The following is a 19289-nucleotide window of genomic DNA, read 5'->3' as shown; positions in this document are numbered from 1 at the left end:
AGCGCTTACTTTTGCAGAGCACTGTTCTAAGGGCTGGGGTAGATACAGGGTCATCAGGTCATCTCACATGAGGCTCACAGTCTTAATCCCCATTTTTACAGATGAGGGAACTGAGGCACAGAGAAGTTAAGTGACTTGCCCACAGTCACACAGCGGACACTACAACAGAGTTGGTAGACACATTCCCTGCCCACGAGGTGCTTACAGTCATCCACAGGGGTAAAGTGGGGGTGGGTCTCTTCAATTTATTCTGTGCAGCCATGTTGGAAGGCACAACAAGAGATCTGAATGCAGATGGTGGTGGATACTTCCGTAGAGAAGCAGCGTGGCTTAGTGGAAAGAGCCCGGGCTTGGGAGTCAGAGGATGCGGGTTCTAATTTCAGCTCTGCCGCTTATCAGCTGTGTGACTTTGGGCAAGTCACTTCACTTCTCTGTGCCTCAGTTACCTCATCTGGAAAATGGGGATTAAGACTGTGAGCCCCGCATGGGGCAACCTCATTACCTTGTATCTACCCCAGTGCTTAGAATAGTGCTTGGCACAGAGTAAGCACTTAACAAATGCCATTATTATGATTATATCCCTGAGCAGCATCATTCCAAGTCCTAGAGACACATACCCAGAAACATGCCTGTTTCTGATCAATCAATCAATCTTGCTTATTGAACACTTACTGTGTCCAGAGCACTGTACTAAGCATTTGGGAGAGTAAGCTTCTCATGAGCAGAAATGCTAATATTGCTAATTACTCTATTTTATTGATGATGTGTATATATCTTTGATTCTATTTATCTATTTTGATGGTTTTGATGCCTGTCTACTTGCTTGGTTTGGTTTTGTTGTGTCTCCCTCTTCTAGACTGTGAGTCCATTGTTGAGTAGGGATTGTCTCTGTTGCCGAACTGTACTCTCCAAGTGCTTTGTACAGTGCTCTATACACAGTAAGCGCTCAATAAATGCGATTGAATGAATGAAATACGTCTTCCAACTTCTTTGTAATGTAGTGTAGTGAGAATCAGCATGGTGTAGTCTATAGAGCCTGGGAGTCAGAAGTCCATGGGTTCCCATCCTGGCTCCTCTACTTGTCTGCTGTGTGAACTTGGGCAAGTCACTTCACTTCACTGTGCCTCAGTTTCCTCATCTGTAGAATGAGGATTGGGACTGTGAGCCCCACATGGGACAGGGGCTGTGTCCAATCCTATTTGCTTGTATCCACCCCAATGCTTAGTAAGGTTCCTGGCACATAGTAAGCACTTAACAAATACCATAATTATTATTATTACTCTCCAAGCTCTTAATAAGGAGCTTTGCACACAGTAAGTGCTCAATAAATATGATTGATGGGTTGATGCAGTCCAATAGAGTTGGTAGACACGATCCCTGCCCTCAAAGAGCTGATGGTATTCTTTCAAAAGTCTGTAAGAAAAAAAAGGGACTTAGTGCTTAGATGGACTATTTTAGTTATTTCATAATATTTGAAAGAATTGCAGCAAGGCCTTAAAGATATCACCATATCCACTGATATCAAAAAGGAGAGCTCTGACTGAAGAAACCGGTAGGATTCATTCATTCAATAGCATTTATTGAGCGCTTACTATGTGCAAAGCACTGTACTAAATGCTTGGGAGAGTACAATATAACAATAAACAGACACATTCCCTGACCACACCAAGCTTAAAGTCTAGAGGATATCTTGTTTCTTTCCTTTTTCTGCCAGATTCTAGTCAGGATCCTACTGGACACCCTACAGAACAATAAAGCAAACAATGTCTGTCTTTCCCTTTACTTGGTAAGCTCCTTATGGACAGAGAATGGGTCTACCGACTCTCTTTCGTACTCTTCCAAGCTCCTAGTACAGTGCTCTGAATGTAGTAAGTGCTCAATAAACACCATTGATTTTGAGAAGGGATTTGACACAGGAAATGATGATGGAATAGACTCGTATATTCTTCTTATAAAGAGAGTAATGTTGATGTTGCGTTACGTTTTCCAAAGACAATGGAGGTAATTACAGACGTACGGCATACCAGAAATGGGAGAATGCAAAAAAAACACAACCAACTCCTGAGATTGCTCCACTTCCTTTAGAGCAGACATGATCATTAACTCACGAGGAGGGGAAAACCCCAAACTGGACATCTTTAGTGGTATATTATGGGCTTTCTGGTTTCATATCTTTCCTTGTTTCAGAAGCTTTTGAAAATATGATTTGTGCTTCCTTCTGGCTAGCCTGTAAAGTATCTTAATAAAAGAAATCATTTTTTTGCCATGCTGATCCAAGCATTTGTCATACCCTGCGTCCTCACTGACCTCTGCCTCAGTCAATCGATCAGTGGTACTTATTGAATGCTGATTGTGTGTAGAGCACTGTACTGAGCACTCGGGAGGGAACAGTACAAGGAGTTGGTAGACACGATCCCAATCTCCTGTCTCCCCACTCTCCAATCCATACTTCCTGCTGCCCAGATCATTTCTCTAAAAACATGCTCAGATCACATCTCCTCCCTCCTCAGAAACCTCCGACGGCTTCCCTTCCCTCTCTATGAATCAAAGAGGAGCTCCTTAGCATAGGTTTTAAGGCACTAAATCCGTTCTGCCTCTCCTATCTCACCTTGCTGATCTCCTACTGCAACCCGACCCACACACTTCACTTCTGAAACACCCATCTACTTGTTGTACCTCGATCTCGTCTTTCTCACCGCTGACCTCTTGGTCTCTAGCCTGCAACTCCTTCCCTATTCATATCAATCAATCGTATTATTGAGCATTTACTACATGCAGAGCACTGTACGAAGCACTTGGGAGAGTATAACAGACTTATATCCGCCAGACAGACACTATTTCCACCTTCAGGGCCCTACTAAAATCATATCTTCCCCCGAGAGGTCTTCCCCAACGAAGTCCCCTCTTCTGTGTTGCCTATTCACTTGGGTTCAGACCCCTTAAAACAACTTATTCATGAAAATCCACTTTCCTCTCCATCAAACTGGTACCACTTTATCTCAAGGACTTGCCGTATCCTGCCTTGATTACTTTATCAGTCTCCTTGCAGACCTCTCTTCTTCCTGTTCTTTCCACTCCAGTCCAGACTTCTCTCTGCTGCCCAGATCATTTTTCTACAAAAACATTCAATCCATGTTCCCCCATTTCTCAAGAACCTCCCGTGGTTGCCTATCTACTTCGGCGTCAAACAGAAATTCCTTACCTTCAGTTTTAAAACAATCGATCATCCTATCCCCTGCTACTTTACCTTGCTGCTCTCCCACTACAACCCAGCCCGTGCACTTTGCTTTTCTAGTGCTAACCTATTCACTCTACCTCAGTCGTATCTATCTCACCACTGACCTCTTGCCCATGTCCTGTCTCTGGCCTGTCATGCCCTTCCTCTTCATATCCGACGCAATTACTCTCCCTGCCTTCAAAGCTTCACTGAAGGCAGCTCTCCTTCAAGAGGCCTTCCATAAGCCCTCTTTTCCTCTTTTCCCATTCCCTTATGAGTCACCCTTGCAATTGGTGACAGCACTTATGCACATATCTGTAATTCATTTATCAATGTCTGTCTACCTCTGTAGATTGTAAGCTCACTGTGGGCAGGGAACATATCTACCAACTCTGTTAAATTGTTCTAATGTGCTCTCCCAAGGTGTTAGTATAGTGCTCTGCACACAGCAAGTACTCAATAAATATGACCCCCCTCCACATGCGCATCAGACCCCATTCCTTCGCACCTTATAAAAACTCTCACCCTTTCCCTCCTTCCCTCTCTAACAGCCATCATGAACCATTCACTCTCCAATGGCTTCTTCCCCACTGCCTTCAAACATGCCCAGGTCCTAAAAAAACCCTCCCTTGATCCCACAGCTCCCTCCGGTTATCGCCCCGTCTCCCTCCTACCATTCCTTTCCAAACTCCTTGAGTGAGTCATCTACTCCCGCCGTCTCAAATTCTTCTCTTCCAATTCTCTCCTGGACCTCCTCCAATCTGGCTTCTGCCCTCTTCACTCCACTGAAACTGCCCTCTCAGAGGTCTCCAATGATCTCCTTCTTGCCAAATCCAACGGCTCCTACTCCATCCTAGTCCTCCTTGACCTCTCAGCTGCCTTTGACACTGTGGCCCATCCCCTTCTCCTGGAAACATTTTCCAACCTTGGTTTCACGGACACTGTCCTCTCCTGTTTCTCCTCATTTCTCTCTAGCCGTTCATTCTCAATCTCTTTTGCTTGTGGGCTCCTCCTCTGCTTCCACCCCCTAACTGTGGGCATCCCTCAAGGTTCAGTACTTGGTCCCCTTCTATTTTCCATCTACACTAATTCCCTTGGAGAACTCATTCGCTCCCATGGCTTCAACTACCATCCCTATGCAGATGATACCCAAATCTACATCGCTTTCCCTGATGTCTCTCCCAGTCTCCAGGCTCCTATCTCCTCCTGCCTTCAACACATCTCTACTTGGATGTCCTCCTGTCACCTCAAAGTTACCCTGTCCAAAACAGCTCCTTATCTTCTCACCCAAACCCTGTCCTCTCCTGGACTGTCCCGCTACTGTAGACAGCATCACTATCCTTCCCGTCTCAAAAGCCTGTAACCCTGGCGTTATCCTTGACCCCTCTCTCTCTCATTCAACCCTCATATCCAAACCATCACCAAATTCTGTTGGTCTCACCTTCACAACATTGCTAAAATCCACCCTTTCCTCTCCATCCAAACTGCTACCAAGTTAATACAATGACTCATCCTGTCCTGCCATGATTAAGGCATTGACCTCCTTGCTGACCTCCCAACCACTGCCTCTCCCCACTCCATTCCATACTTTACTCCTCTTCCCTGATAATCTTTCCAGAGAAGCGTTCAGAAGGTCACCCCTGTCTCAAAAATCTCCATTGGTTGCCCATCCACCTCTGAATTAAGTAAAAACTCTTCACCATTGGCTTCAAAGCAGTCCACCACCTTGCCCCCTACTACTTCACCTCACATCTCTCCTTCTACAACACAGCCTGCACCCCTTGTTCCTCTAGTGCTAACCTTCTCACTGTGCCTTGATCTCTTCTGTCTCACTGCCAACCCCTAACCCTCATCCTGCCTCTGGCCTGGAACACCCTCCCTCCTCCAATCTGCCACACGATTACTCTCCCCCGCCTTCAAAGCCTTACTGAGGGCACATCTCCTCCAAGACGTGCCCCACTTTTCCTCATCTTCCACTCCGCCAATGCCCTGACTTGCTCCTTTTGCCCTTCCCCCGTCTTCCTGCCCCAAACACTTATGTGTAAATCTGTAATTTTATTTATTTATTTTGATGTCTATTTGTATTGATGTCTGTCTCCCTGCTTCTAGACTGTGAGCTTGGATTGTCACTCTTTATTGCTGTATTGTACTTTCCCAAGGGCTTAGCTCAGAGCTCTGCGTACAGCCCCTAATAAATACAAATGAATATATGAATGATTGATTAAATGCTATAATTTTCATCCCATCCCCACTGCACTTATATATATATATATCCTTTTGAAATGTATTTTAATGTCCGTCTTTCACTTTAGTTTGTCAGCTCCTTGTGCATAGGAAACATGTCTACCAACTCTGTTGTTTCGTAGTCTTCCAAGCTCTTAATATAGTTCTCTGTATGCAGTAAGTGCTCAATACACACCATTGTTTTGAGAAAGGATTTGACACAGGAAAAGTTGATGGAATAGACTAGTACATTCCTGGTATGAAGAGAATAATGTGGATGACTATAAATTCAAATGCAAGGGGGAAATGAGTGATTAAAAGTCACCTAGGGGGAGAGAGAAGGAATATGTGATATTTAACACCGTAGCTAAACACTAAAATTGTAAACATGTCATCATCAATGGTATTTATTGAGTCCTTCTGTATGCGGAGCACACATAATATAGTTATTATATTATATTAATATTGTATTATAGTTATTACCTGTGCAAAACATCATCTGAAAATCAATCATGAGAAATTCCAGGATAATAGGCATTTGATTAGGTCATATTCCTAAAATAACAGCTGCACTTTTATGGAAAAAGAGCTCTTCAAGTAGTAATTTTATTTTTCTCAGTCTGATAACTTGCAATTTTCAGTGATTAGCTTGAGGATCGGGAAGTTTGTACAGATGAATGAGAGAAGTTGGGAAAAAGATGGAATTTTACAAACTCCTGCTACAATTTTGCCCACCCTAGCAAACTACAAAAATCAGTGGGGATATAAGCTGTCTCGAAATTTGGCTGCATCATGAACGGGTATATTGTGGAGTAAGTTTTCTCCATAGGCTTATATGTGTTAAATTAGGACCATTCAGTGGTATTTATTGAGCACTTACTGTGTGTAAAGCACTGTACTAAGCACTTGGGAGAGTACAATATAGCAATAAAACAGACACAGTCCCTGTCCACATGTTTCAGAACCCCTGGAAAAATAATATGAAATTCTTTATGCGCTACATATTGTAATGTTAAACATCACTATTGTTTATGCTTTGTTAAGGTAAGTTTAAGCTTAATATCACACCACTAACCAAACATTGTTCCATGCAAACGCTTGAAAGGAATTCATTTAAAAATATTACAAGAGAAAAACAACAAAAGAAGAAAACCTAACCCTCCTCCCACTCCCACACTTGCTATGTGCTGAATGTGCCCACATCCTGCCTCTGGCCTGGAATGCCCTCCTTCCTCTTATCTGACAATTACACTCCCCCACTTCAAAGCCTAATAAGATGCATCTCCTCCAAGAGGTCTTTCCTGACTAATTTCTCCTTTCCTTCCACTCTCTTCTGCCTTACCCTGACTTGCTCCCTTCATTCATTCCCCCACTCCCACCCCCCCAGTCCCACAGTACTTATGATCATGTCTTTAATTTATTTATTCATTTGTCAGAACCATCATTACTTGCCTTGTGAAGTTTAGCTTGAACCTACCACCACGCTGAAACCTTATGCGTACTTGCTCTGTACTTGCAGTGACAACTTGTCCAATTAAACTAAGGACATTCAACCTTGATTTTTTTATGGATACTGAATATTTTCTTCCAGAATTCATAGTAAATATGTGCCTTTTAATTTTTTGTTGTTAACAGAAACCTTTTGGACAGAGACACATTTTCAAAATCTGATCCAAGTAAGTAGATGAGTTCACTTCATTTCAAGCACGGATTAAATTCACTTGTCATATCTGGTTTATTGTATCTTTACGAAAGGAGTAAATATGGTATTTATGGTCATATTTCATGACATTTTATAAAAGTATTAAATGGAGTTTAGTTTTGGGGGGTGGTGTTTACCACTGTAGAGAATCAGATTAAAAATTCAGAGAAAGAATTGGTTGGGTCACTAATAAGAAACAGGATCGATCGGTTATACTGATGAAGTACCTACTTTATTAGGTTTCTGACATGTAACTAAACTCTACGGGCAGTGAATTATTCAAACCCTTATCACTGTAAATAGTTCATAAATTAAGGAAGGGAGAAAAACAGGAAAAAGACAACCCTTTAACTTAAAATTTACATAGAAAAAAAGTAAATAAAAAGAAGTGCTGTTGTGACGCCTACTGCTTTCTTGTGACTCCATTCAAGTAGTAGTAGAAATATTTATTAAGCGTGTCCTGTGTGCAGAGCACTATAGTAGGCACTGGGAAAGATACACCGGTTATAATTAGAGACATTTCTCCCGGGCGATTGGGTCAGGGAGGCTTCACAGTCATTCCTGTAGTTCAGTGATCACCTCTGAAGTCTAATGAAGTTCACTTGTGCCCAAGTGTAGGGCAGTTCACATTTTCAGGGAAATGGAAACGTGTAACTACAAGGTGGAAACCAGAAAGTGGCAGGATAATTTAGGAGAACACTAGTAAGCTAGTTATCCAAACGAATTGGAACTAAACTCGTTCAGGTAATGGAGTTTGGCTAACCAAGCATAACTGTGCAAGCCCCTAATCAATCAGTAGTTTTTATTGGTCGATCAGAGGTGTTTACTGAGCGCTTACTATGTGCAGAACACTGTTCTAAGCACATGGGAGAGTACAGTACAAGAGAATTAATAGACACATTATTAAGTCCGTACTCCTTGCTTAACACTGTACTAAGTGGTTGGGAGACGACACTAGGCACGATTCCTACCCTCAGGGAGGATACATTTCTAATGGGGAGATGGACATGACAATAAATTATGGAATGGAAAAGCAACAGAGAATAAAGATAGTTTCACAAGCGTCGAGAGAGAATGGGGAGATATCCCCATAGTGCTTAGGTTATGCAGACATTAGGTTATGTGCTAGGAGGAAAAATAGTCGTATTTATTGAGCGCTAACTCTAATGATGATAATAATGATGGTGTATGCTAAGGGCTTATTATTTACCAAGCACTGTTCTAAGCAATGGGGAAGATACAAGGTAATCAGGTTGTCACGTATGGGGCTCACAAACTTCATCCCCATTTTCCAGACGAGGAAACAGAGGCACAGAGAAGCTAAGTGACTTGCCCAAAGTCATACACCTGACAAGTTGCAGAGCCGGGATTAGAACCCATGACCTCTGACTCCCAAGGCTGTGCTCTTTCCACTAAGTCGCGTTCCTTCCCTTAGCAGAGCACTGTACTAAGGACTTGGGAGAGTACAATATAACAGTATAAACGGTACATTCCTGTTTGTATTGTTAATATACTAGGCCCATGGAAGAAGTTGTTAATATACAACTCCATGGAAGAAGTTGGTTAGCCACGGGTTGGATGTGGGTTGTTGTTACATGTCATTTGTATTGATAATACTATTTTTCCTTACCCTCTTTGCCTCTAAACCAAGCTCTACCAATTGCCTGATTTGTGACCTAGTGTAAATCATTTAACTTCTATGTGCCTCATTTTCCTCATCTGAAAAATGGTGTTGAGATACCTATTCTTCATATCCCTTAAACAGCCTTAAATGACTTGTTGGAAAGAGCACGAGCTTGGGAGTCAGGGGATGTGGGTTCTAATCCCGGCTCCACAACCTGTCAGGTGTGTGACTTTGGGAAAGTCACTTAATTTCTCTGTGCCTCAGTTACCTCGTGTAAAATAAGGATTCAGACTGTGAGCCCCATGTGGGACAACCGATTACCTTGTATCCACTCTAGCGTTTAGAACAGAGAACAGTGCTTGGCACATAGTAAGTGCTTAAGAAATACCATAATAATAATTATTATTATTAATCAACTGTGGGACAGGGACTGTGCCCAAACTGCTTCTATTGTTTTTATCCTAGTGCTTAATACAATGTTTGGCACATAGTAGGTGTTTTAACAAATACTGTCATCATTATTATTATTATGTAATGTTATGTAGAAAGTAGGTTAGGATTTGAAAGCAGTTGCCCCTAGCATGAAAAGAAAAAAGCTAGAAGAGTTAGATTTCCTGTGACTTTTCATCTAAAGATAGAAATAACTATGACCTTGTTGTATTATTATTAATCATATTTACTGAGTGCTTACTGTGTGCAAAGCACTGTACTAAGTACTTTCCCAAGGATTTAGTAGAGTGCTCTGCACACAGTAAGGGCCCAGTAAATACCATTGATTAACTTTTTTATTCTGTAGGGGACAAAGGAACAGCATTTTTACCCTTCTGAAAAGGGGGTTGGGGGAGAGAAAGAGGGGTGTGTATGTGAAACACGCACATAGTAATTGTTCAGTAAATGATTTAAGTCAAACATCTAAGTTAGGAAAAGGCAAGTTTTTGGAGAGTGCTCTTCCCATCATTGTCATCAATTGACGATTCTGAGCCCCTCCATCTCTAGGAAAGCTTACCACCTCAGCTATAATTAGGAATGTTAGAACGTGGGGCATTCTTGCTTAAAAAAGCACGTAAGCACTTATAAAGATACAGTGCTTTGTACAAAGTAAGTGCTCAATCCATACCTTTGAATGAATGAAAAAAGGGCCAAAAATAATAAATGCAAATAACAATGCTAGCATACAGGGCATTTGCTTTTAAGTGAAAGGAAGGGATATTTACAGAACAGAGAAGTAAGGCAGAATGTTTATGTGAGCCTGCAGATTGATGGAGGTTACCAAGTTAGAACTCCGGATACGGACTCCCCAGTTCAGTTGTCTGTCCTTTAGACTTTCTCTAGGTTTCTTACAATGCTTCCTATGCCCTCAGAAAAAAAATAATGATGTTGGTATTTGTTAAGCGCTTACTATGTGCAGAGCACTGTTCTAAGCACTGGGGTAGACACAGGGTAATCAGGTTGTCCCACGTAAGGCTCACAGTTAATCCCCATTTTACAGATGAGGTAACTGAGACACAGAGAATTTAAGTGACTTGCCCACAGTCACACAGCTGACAAGTGGCAGAGCCGGGATTCGAACCCATGAAATGGATTACAGCATATATAATCTTGAGTTAAGAACTGCTAAGGACGGCTATTATAGTTATGTTTTTACTCTATATTACAGATTACTTTCAGACTCGATTTTACCTTGAGATATCCGCCTTTTGATCCTGTTGGTTGCTACTGGACATTGACTTTATTCTGAAGTTTTTACTCTTGTTAGCAAAATTTTATATACCCGAGTCAAATACTGACCATAGTTTTTTCAGAGGTGTAAAGAAGTAACAGAGAAATGTTAGAGTCACTTATTGATGTGAAAAAGGTTTATTGGTCTTTTGATCTTTTTTGCAGTCTGTGTCTTATACATACAAGGCGTTGGAAACAAAGAATGGAGAGAGGTAAGACTATATTTTGAATTACTTTGACCAGAGTTTCACTGAATAAGGGAGTTCTTCACAAAATTTAGTGTTCTCAGTTTTCGGTGGAACAGTTTTGTTATTAAAGGAAGTGAGATATTCAGGAATTTGAGGATTTGCTCAGGAACATTTCAACGGTAGATATTCTTTTGTTTCGCCGCAGATATTAAGGATTCAGATGAGAAGTGATCTGATAGGTGTGGAGTAGAGTGGCTGTGATGGGTTTTTTTGGAAGATCCAGAAGGCTTGGCATCATGAGGTCATTGTGACATGATGGAGTGGCATCACTTTTGAAATTATCCTGCTCTGTTTTTAGACTGAAAAAGGGGAACCCGTGGGACTCTTTTATGACCCTCACTACATTTTATAGAGTTCAGTCGGTGGTATCGATGACATCTTTGGACTCCGAACAGAGAGGTTGTTATTTTTAGCCTGCTTTCTGCAACAAGTCTGGAGGTGTGGGTATGAAGGGACCCTTGAACCTCTTTTCTGACCCCGGGGCATGTTCTGATTCCCAAAACTGGATCAGAAAGGACACTCAGGAGTCCCTTATTCTATTAGTATGAGATTCAGGCAAGAAGTTGGGTTAAAAATAGCTTACCTCCTGCTCGGAGTTCTAGAACTCCTGCTGGGATTTTGCTGAGGCTATTTTAGCCATTTTTTTCATAATTTTATCGTTGACAGTTGTGTCTATATATATGTCATCTTGCCCCTACCTTGTTTATACAGCTTTTGTCTGCATATCTCCCTCATATTCATGGATGTTTTCAGATGTTTTCAGGCTCAAAAGTGGGGAAAATTCCTGTTCCACTTGATGTTATACGATTGAATGAATGAATAAAACATATCATGCCAGTATACGTGTTTATGAACTCTTGAATCGGGCAAATAGGTTCAGGGCTCATCCGGCTCCAGAGTCGCTGTTTCTCCCTTTTGGGTCTCTGTCGTTGTTTCGGGCTTGTGCTGGGTGCTTCCAAATTTTTAATCTCTGACGGTAAACCAAGTGCCTTACTAACCCCCCCGCCTTTTCCTCTGCTCCCCCTCTCCATCTCCCCAACTCACTCCTTTTGCTCTACCCACCTGCCTGCCCCACAACACTTGTGTATGTATGTACATCTTTAAAATTATAATTCTATTTATTTTAATTAATGATGTGTATATGTCTATAATTCTATTTATTTAAAATGATTCTACTGATGCCTCTTCACTTGTTTTGGTGTCTGTCTCCCCTCTTCTAGACTGTGAGCCCATTGTGGGCAGGGATTGTCTCTATTTGTTGCTGAATTGTTCTTCCCAAGTGCTTAGTACAGTCCTGTGCACCCAGTAAGCTTGCAACAAATATGATTGAATGAATTTACCTCCTAAGAAATGTGGTTTATTGGAAAGAGCACTGGCTTGGGAATCAGAGGACATGGGTTCTAATTCCAGCTCTGCCACTTGTTGGCTGTGTGACCTTGAGCAAACCACTTAGCTTCTCTTTGCCTCCTACCTCATCCGTAAAATGGGGATTAAGATTGTGAGACCCACGTAGGACAACATGATTACCTTGTATTTACCTCAGCACTTAGAACAGTGCTTGGCACATAGTAAGCACTTACATACCATAATTATTATTATTAACGTCTCAGTGCCTCAGTTACCTCTTCTGTAAAATGGGGATTAAGACTGTGAGCCCCACCTGGGACAACCTGATTACTTTGTATCTACCCCAGCACTAAGAACAGTGCTTGGCCAACAGTAAATGCTTAACAAATACCATTTTCTAGACTAGATAGTAATTTCTTTGAGGGCAGGGACTTCATCTTTTACTCTTACTTACCCTTCCAAGTGCCTAGCAGAATGCAGTGCACAATATAGACCCCCAACAAGGCAATCAATGGGATTTATTAAGTGCTTACTGTCCACAGAGCATTGTTCTCAGTGCTTAGGAAACTACAGTACAACAGAGTCGGTAGACTCGTTCCCTTCCCTTAAAGAGCTTACTGAACTTGGATAGGATTGGCGAGTCTCTTGCCACATCGTGACTTCACCAAAACAGTTGCTGTAATGTTGAGGTCGTCATGAAATTAATAATATTTGTTAGGTGCTTGTTTTGTGCCAAGTACTGGTCTTACCACTGGGGTGGATACAAGGTAATCAGAATGGACACAATTCCAAAATCTTATTGAAGGCCCATCTCCTCCAAGAAGCCTTCCCTGACTAAGCCCTCCTTTCCTCTTCTCCCTTCTGCGCCACTCTTACTTGCTCCTTCATTTACCCTCCCTCCCATCCCCACAGCACTTATGTATATCTCTGTACATACCTGTAATTTATTTATTTACTCATCTTTGTTTTTATTTATATTAATGTCTGTCTCCCATTCTAGACTGTGAGCTTGATGTGGGCAGTACTGTGTCTGTTGTTATATCGCACTCTCCCAAGCACATCGTATGGTGCTTTGCACACAGTAAGTGCTCAATAAATACGGTCGAATTAATGAATTCCAGCCCCACATAGGGCTCCCAGTGTAAGGGGCAGGAAGATGAGCTGAGGTGATGAGATGGAAATGAGGGAAATGAGATGAATTCACCTCTTAAGCAATGTGGCTTAGTGGAAAGAGCACGGACTTGGGAGTCAGAGAACATGGGCTCTAATCCTGGCTCCGCCACTTGTCCGCTGTGTGACCTTGGGCAAGCTGCTTAGCTTCTCTGTGCCTCAGTTACCTCATCTGTAAAATGGGGGTTAAGACTGTAAGAATTCATCTCATTTCTCATTCATCTCCCTTTCACACATGAGAAAACGGAGGGACAGAGAAGTTAGGTGACTTGCCCAAAGTCATACAGCAGATAAGGATAGAGGTGGGATTAGAACCCAGCTCTTCTGTCTCACAGACTTGGGTTTTTTCCACTAGGCATCTCACAAGAGAGTTGGTGGTAATAACCTAGAGGTCAAGGGCTTCCGACTTTCAGTGAAATCAATGTCCCTATATAAGTTCTTGTACGTGATGTCTGTAATTAAGGGCTCTTCGTGTTGCCAATAGGAAACTTCACATCCTTACTTTGAACCCTCCATCTTGAAGGCTTTCAGTCTCACACTTTTCAAGAGACACTCAAATGACAATTTAACCACAACAGAATTGAAGGAATCAGCTCATTAGTCTGATTCCCAGAACAATTTCCTTCTTCCCAGGACAGAACATCCCAACTATCACCTTAACACTTAGATACTCCATCATCTATAACACAGATGTACTTTTCTGAGTATGCTCTACTATTTAAAGACATAAACATTTACATTTTCACTTAAACATTTATTCATTTATATAATTTTATATTTACACTTATTTACATGATTTACATTTATATTATATACATTTACATTCTGTTACTACAACTAATTTTATATCTTTTTCTTCCCATTAATAATTTTGTCATTCTCCCCTGTTAGACCATAAGGTCTTTGAAAGTAGGGGTTCTGTCTTGTTACCTTTACTGTATTCTCCCAAGTGCTTGTAGTTGCGAAGTGACTACTACGGATCGATTGAAATATAGCAGAATCTTGTTTTTCCCGAGTGCTGTGGGGGGAAAGGATTATCGCTTAGTCTCCCAGACTGGGATCCTAGCTGGAGAAAGGGAAAGGAAGATGACCAGAAAAGAGGATCTATGTTTATTTCCCTCAGTTGTGGAATCATGGATATAATGAAAACCACTCAAAAACAGGGTGAGGTACTGAAAGCAAAGAAATCTAGGAGCACAATCTAGGTCAGTCTTTGTACGTGCACACTGGGGCCAAGACTGAATTTTGCATTTTAACCTTTGGTGAACTTCTCCATCACTGGTATCTTCTTCAAGTTCAAAGGACTCATATAAAGAGTCTGATAGAGGGAAAGGAGGACCAGGATTCTGGTCCTGTGCATTACTGAGAAGAAGGATGAAGCCAGAAAAGAGGGAGAAACTCTAGTCTTATGCTGAGGAGTCGTCTCTGACCCATAGCGACTCCATGGACGCGTCTCTCCCAGAAGGCCCCACTTCCATCTGCATTTGTTCTGGTAGTGGATCCAGAGAGTTTTCTTGGTAAAAATGCAGAAGTGGGTGGCCATTGCCTTCTCCCGTGCAGTAAACTTGACTCTCCACCCTTGACTCTCTCCCATGTCGCTGCTGCCCGGCTCAAGTGAGTTTTGACTTGTAGCAGATTGCCTGCCACTCACTAGCCACTGCCCAAGCTAGGAGTGGAATAGGTATACCTCTTCCTGACTCTCCCTCCCGTAGCTGAGACTGCCAGAGTACTGGAAACTCTCCAGGAGTGATCCTGAGAGGGGTGAGAGAGCCTCTAAGCCATCGTGAAATCCGCAGAGAGCCAACAAGTTAATTCTGAGGATGAGGTCTGGAGCAAAGGAGGAGTGAAATATATTTTTGCCTCGCACTCCTGGAGAGAGCAGGGAAGAGAGAACCTAAGCTCCAGTCAGAAACAGATACAGGAGGGGAGGCAAATGTAATAAGCACCTATCACAGAAAGAGATAGAAAGGGAAGAAGGGAAAAAGAAATGAGAAAGGAATCTAGCCTTTCTTTTTTCATCTCATTCATTCAATCGTATTCATTGAGCACGTACTGTGTGCAGAGCACTGTACTAAGTGATTGGGAAAGTACAATACAGCAGTAGAGACAATCCCTGCCCACAGCGAGCTCACAGTCTAGAGCGGAGGAGACAGACATCAATACAAGTAAACAGGCAACAATATAAGAAAATAAAATGACAGATAAATACCTAAGTGCTGTGGGGCAGGGAGACGGAGGAAGAGCAAAAGTAGCAAGTCAGGGTGACGCAGTACATATCATATTCCTGTACCCTTTTCTTTCACCCTGTCAGTCAGTTACATGTAGTCTTTACCCAGGATGTGCTGTATGACCAGCACAGATGGGAAATTAAGAGGCAGAAATGAAACACCTAGGAACATCGCGCTCCAAGGAAGATGTTGGTGATCGGGACAGATAGGCCAGAAACATCATCAACCTAACAAGAATGCCATCCAATTTTAGACTTCTCTCTTTCTTCTGTTCAATTCACTGCTCTGAAGAGTGACTTCCTCTTTATTCAATGTACAGTCTTAACACTCACCACCCTGAAATTCCTCTATCAGACCACCTGCTCCTCCTCACCTGCTCTCTCTCCCACACACACCCACTTGGTACACACCTGTACCAAGTTCCCCCACAGGGACTTCCAATCTTTTGCCCCCATCCAATTATTCTCAAACCCAACCATCATGTCTCATTTAATTTCCATACCCAAACTACCTTCTCTTGACACACAGACTGACATCCTCAATACCATCCTCTCCACTGAACAATTTCATCATTCTCCTTTCCCTCTGCCCATCTTGCGCCACTAACCCGCAACACTGGATCACCTTCACAGTAGACTTTCTCCACTCGTATGCTCGAGCTCTGGAATGCTGCTGGTGGGAATCCAGGCATCTGTATGACCTCATCTACTATAAATTCATCCTCACCAGCTGTAATTGTGCCGTCTCTTTTGGCGGACGATGCTGCACCTTCTTAATTGAATCCCATACCCATTGCCAACACCGACTGTTCTGGACATTCTCCCCCGATTAGACTGTAAGTCCATCAAAGGGTGGGGACTGTCTCTATCTTTTACCGATTTGTACATTCCAAGCACTTAGTACAGTGCTCTGCACATAGTAAGCACTCAATAAATGCTATTGAATGAATGAATGGACATTTAACTCCTTCTTCAAACCTCCTTTCCCTGTGTTCTTGCCTTCTCTTTCCTCTAATGTCCCAGCCACATACTTTATTGACAAAATTCAATCTGTGTCTCCCCACTCCTCAGGAACCTCCAGTGGTTTCCCAGCCACCTCCACATCAAAGAGAAACTTCTCACCATCAGCTTTAAAGCCCTCAATCTCATTCCCCCCGCCTCCCTTACCACGCTGCTCTCCTGCTACAGTCCAGCCCACGCACTTTGCTCCTCTATCCTCCTTGACCTCTCTGCTGCCTTTGACACTGTCGACCATCCCCTCCTCCTCCATACCTTATCTCACCTCGGCTTCACGGACTCCGTCCTCTCCCGGTTCTCCTCTTACCTCTCTGGCCGGTCATTCTCGGTCTCCTTCGCCGGCGCCTCCTCCCCCTCCCATCCTTTAACTGTTGGAGTTCCTCAAGGGTCAGTTCTCGGCCCTCTTCTGTTCTCCATTTACACTCACTCCCTCAGTGAACTCATTTACTCTCACGGCTTTGACTACCATCTCTACGCAGATGACAAGCAGATCTACATCTCCACCCCTGTCCTCTCCCCCTCCCTTCAGGCTCGCAGCTCCTCCCGCCTCCGGGACGTCTCCACCTGGATGTCGGCCCGCCACCTAAAACTCAACGTGAGCAAGACTGAGCTCCTCATCTTCCCTTCCAAACCCAGTCCTCTCCCAGACTTCTCCATCACCGTGGATGGCACGACCATCCTTCCCGTCTCTCGGGCTCGCAATCTCGGTGTCATCCTCGACTCGTCTCTCTCGTTCACCCCACACATCCTATCCGTTACCGAGACCTGCCGGTTTCACCTCTACAATATCGCCAAGATCCGCCCTTTCCTTTCCACCCGAACGGCTACCTTACTGCTACGGGCTCTCGTTATATCCCGGCTAGACTACTGTGTCGGCCTTCTCTCTGACCTCCCTTCCTCCTCTCTCGTCCCGCTCCGGTCTATTCTTCACTCCGCCGCCCGGCTCATCTTCCTGCAGAAACGATCTGGGCATGTCACTCCCCTTCTTAAACACCTCCAGTGGTTGCCTATCAACCTCTGCTCCAAACAAAAACTCCTCACTCTAGGCTTCAAGGCTCTCCATCGCCTTGCCCCTTCCTACCTCTTCTCCCTTCTCTCTTTCTACCACCCACCCCGCACGCTCCGCTCCTCCGCCGCCCACCTCCTCACCGTCTCTCGGTCTCGCCTATCCCGCCGTCGACCCCCGGGCCACGTCTTCCCGTGGTCCCGGAACGCACGCCCTCCTCACCTCCGCCAAACTGATTCTCTTCCCCTCTTCAAAACCCTACTTAAAACTCACCTCCTCCAAGAGGCCTTCCCAGACTGAGCTCCTCTTCTCCCTCTACTCCCTCTGCCATCCCCCCTTTACCTCTCCGCAGCTAAACCCTCTTTTCCCCCTTTCCCTCTGCTCCTCCACCTCTCCCTTCCCATCCCCACAGCACTGTACTCGTCCGCTCAACTGTATATATTTCCGTTACCCTATTTATTTTGTTAATGAATTGTACATCGCCTTGATTCTATTTAGTTGCCATTGTTTTTACGAGATGTTCTTCCCCTTGACTCCATTTATCGCCATTGTTCTCGTCTGTCCATCTCCCCCGATTAGACCGTAAGCCCGTCAAACGGCAGGGACTGTCTCTATCTGTTGCCGACTTGTTCATTCCAAGCGCTTAGTACAGTGCTCTGCACATAGTAAGCGCTCAATAAATACTATTGAATGAATGAATGAAAAGCCTGCTCACTCTTCCCCAGATCGTCTCACCTCTGACCCCTTTCCCGTGTCCTCCTTCTGGCCTGGAAGTCCTTCCCCTCCATATAAGCCAGACCAGCACTCTCCCCACTTTCAAAGCCGCATTAAGGTCACATCAATCAATCACATTTATTGAGAACTTACCGTGTGCAATGTATTGTACTAAGCACTTGGGAGAGAATACAATATAGCAGAGTTGCTAGACATTTTTTATGCCCCCAATGAATTCCTACATCTCCTACAAGAGACCCTCCCTGTTCAAGCCCGCTTTCCCCCAACTCCCTCTCCCTTCTATGTCACCTATGCCCTGGGATCTTTACCCTTTAGGCACTTTATAGGATTGTTGTGGGGAGGGAATCTGTCTGCCCATTCTGTTATACAGTACTCTCCCAAGCGCTCAGTCCAGTGCTCGGCGCACAGTAAGCACTCAATACCATTGATTAACCGAGGTTGAGCAATGCTGTAATTGGGTTAAGGAATTATATCAGCCAGTAAGAGTTTGCTACGATCAACAGTTTTGTAATGTTTTAACTAATAGTTGAAGAGAACTCATTGAAACTGTTTCCCACTGTGACCTGATTTACCCCAGATATTGATGATCAACAAAAAAATAGTTATTCCTCATGACGATACTTGCTCTCTATCAATAAAGGCAAACCCTGTAGAGAGACTGATACTGTTTTCTTCAGTGGTAAATGAATGCTTTTCACATAGAGAAAGATAATGTCAGGAAAATAGAGCTCATTATTTTTATGCTCCCTTTACACAACAAGGATCCATTCAGAGATCTTTGAGATCATTTTTCTTAGACTGTTACATTAGCTATAAATTGTTGAGATTATTTATGGTGAATGAACCTTATATAACAAAATCCTTGTCTCTTCCCTCCCACCTGAACTAACAACATAAAACGTTTGTCATCATGAGAGAAGTGAGATTTTGCCAAAGGTATTTTTATTAAGAGTTCTACTTTGGAGAAGCCCAGATAATTTATTCATTCATATTTATTAAGCGCTCACTATGTGCAGAGCACTGGACTAAGCGCTTGGGAAGTACAATTTGGCAA

At 43.3% G+C, this 19289-nt stretch overlaps 1 protein-coding gene across 2 annotated transcripts in view; it reads left to right on the top strand.

The window, feature by feature from the left end:
- Nucleotides 1-19289, top strand: part of CPNE8 (copine 8) — a 296420-nt gene that overhangs the window by 27600 nt on the left and 249531 nt on the right. For both annotated transcript variants that reach the window (XM_029058426.1, XM_039911231.1), the window contains exons 2-3: nt 7076-7116; nt 10651-10697. In XM_029058426.1, coding sequence (XP_028914259.1) covers nt 7076-7116; nt 10651-10697 — 88 coding nt within the window. The remainder of the gene's footprint in view (nt 1-7075; nt 7117-10650; nt 10698-19289) is intronic.

This window comes from Ornithorhynchus anatinus, chromosome 2 (assembly GCF_004115215.2).
Source record: "Ornithorhynchus anatinus isolate Pmale09 chromosome 2, mOrnAna1.pri.v4, whole genome shotgun sequence".
NCBI lineage: Eukaryota > Metazoa > Chordata > Mammalia > Monotremata > Ornithorhynchidae > Ornithorhynchus > Ornithorhynchus anatinus.
The sequence above is the reverse complement of the archived record's forward strand: the minus strand, read 5'-3'. Positions and strand labels throughout refer to the sequence as shown.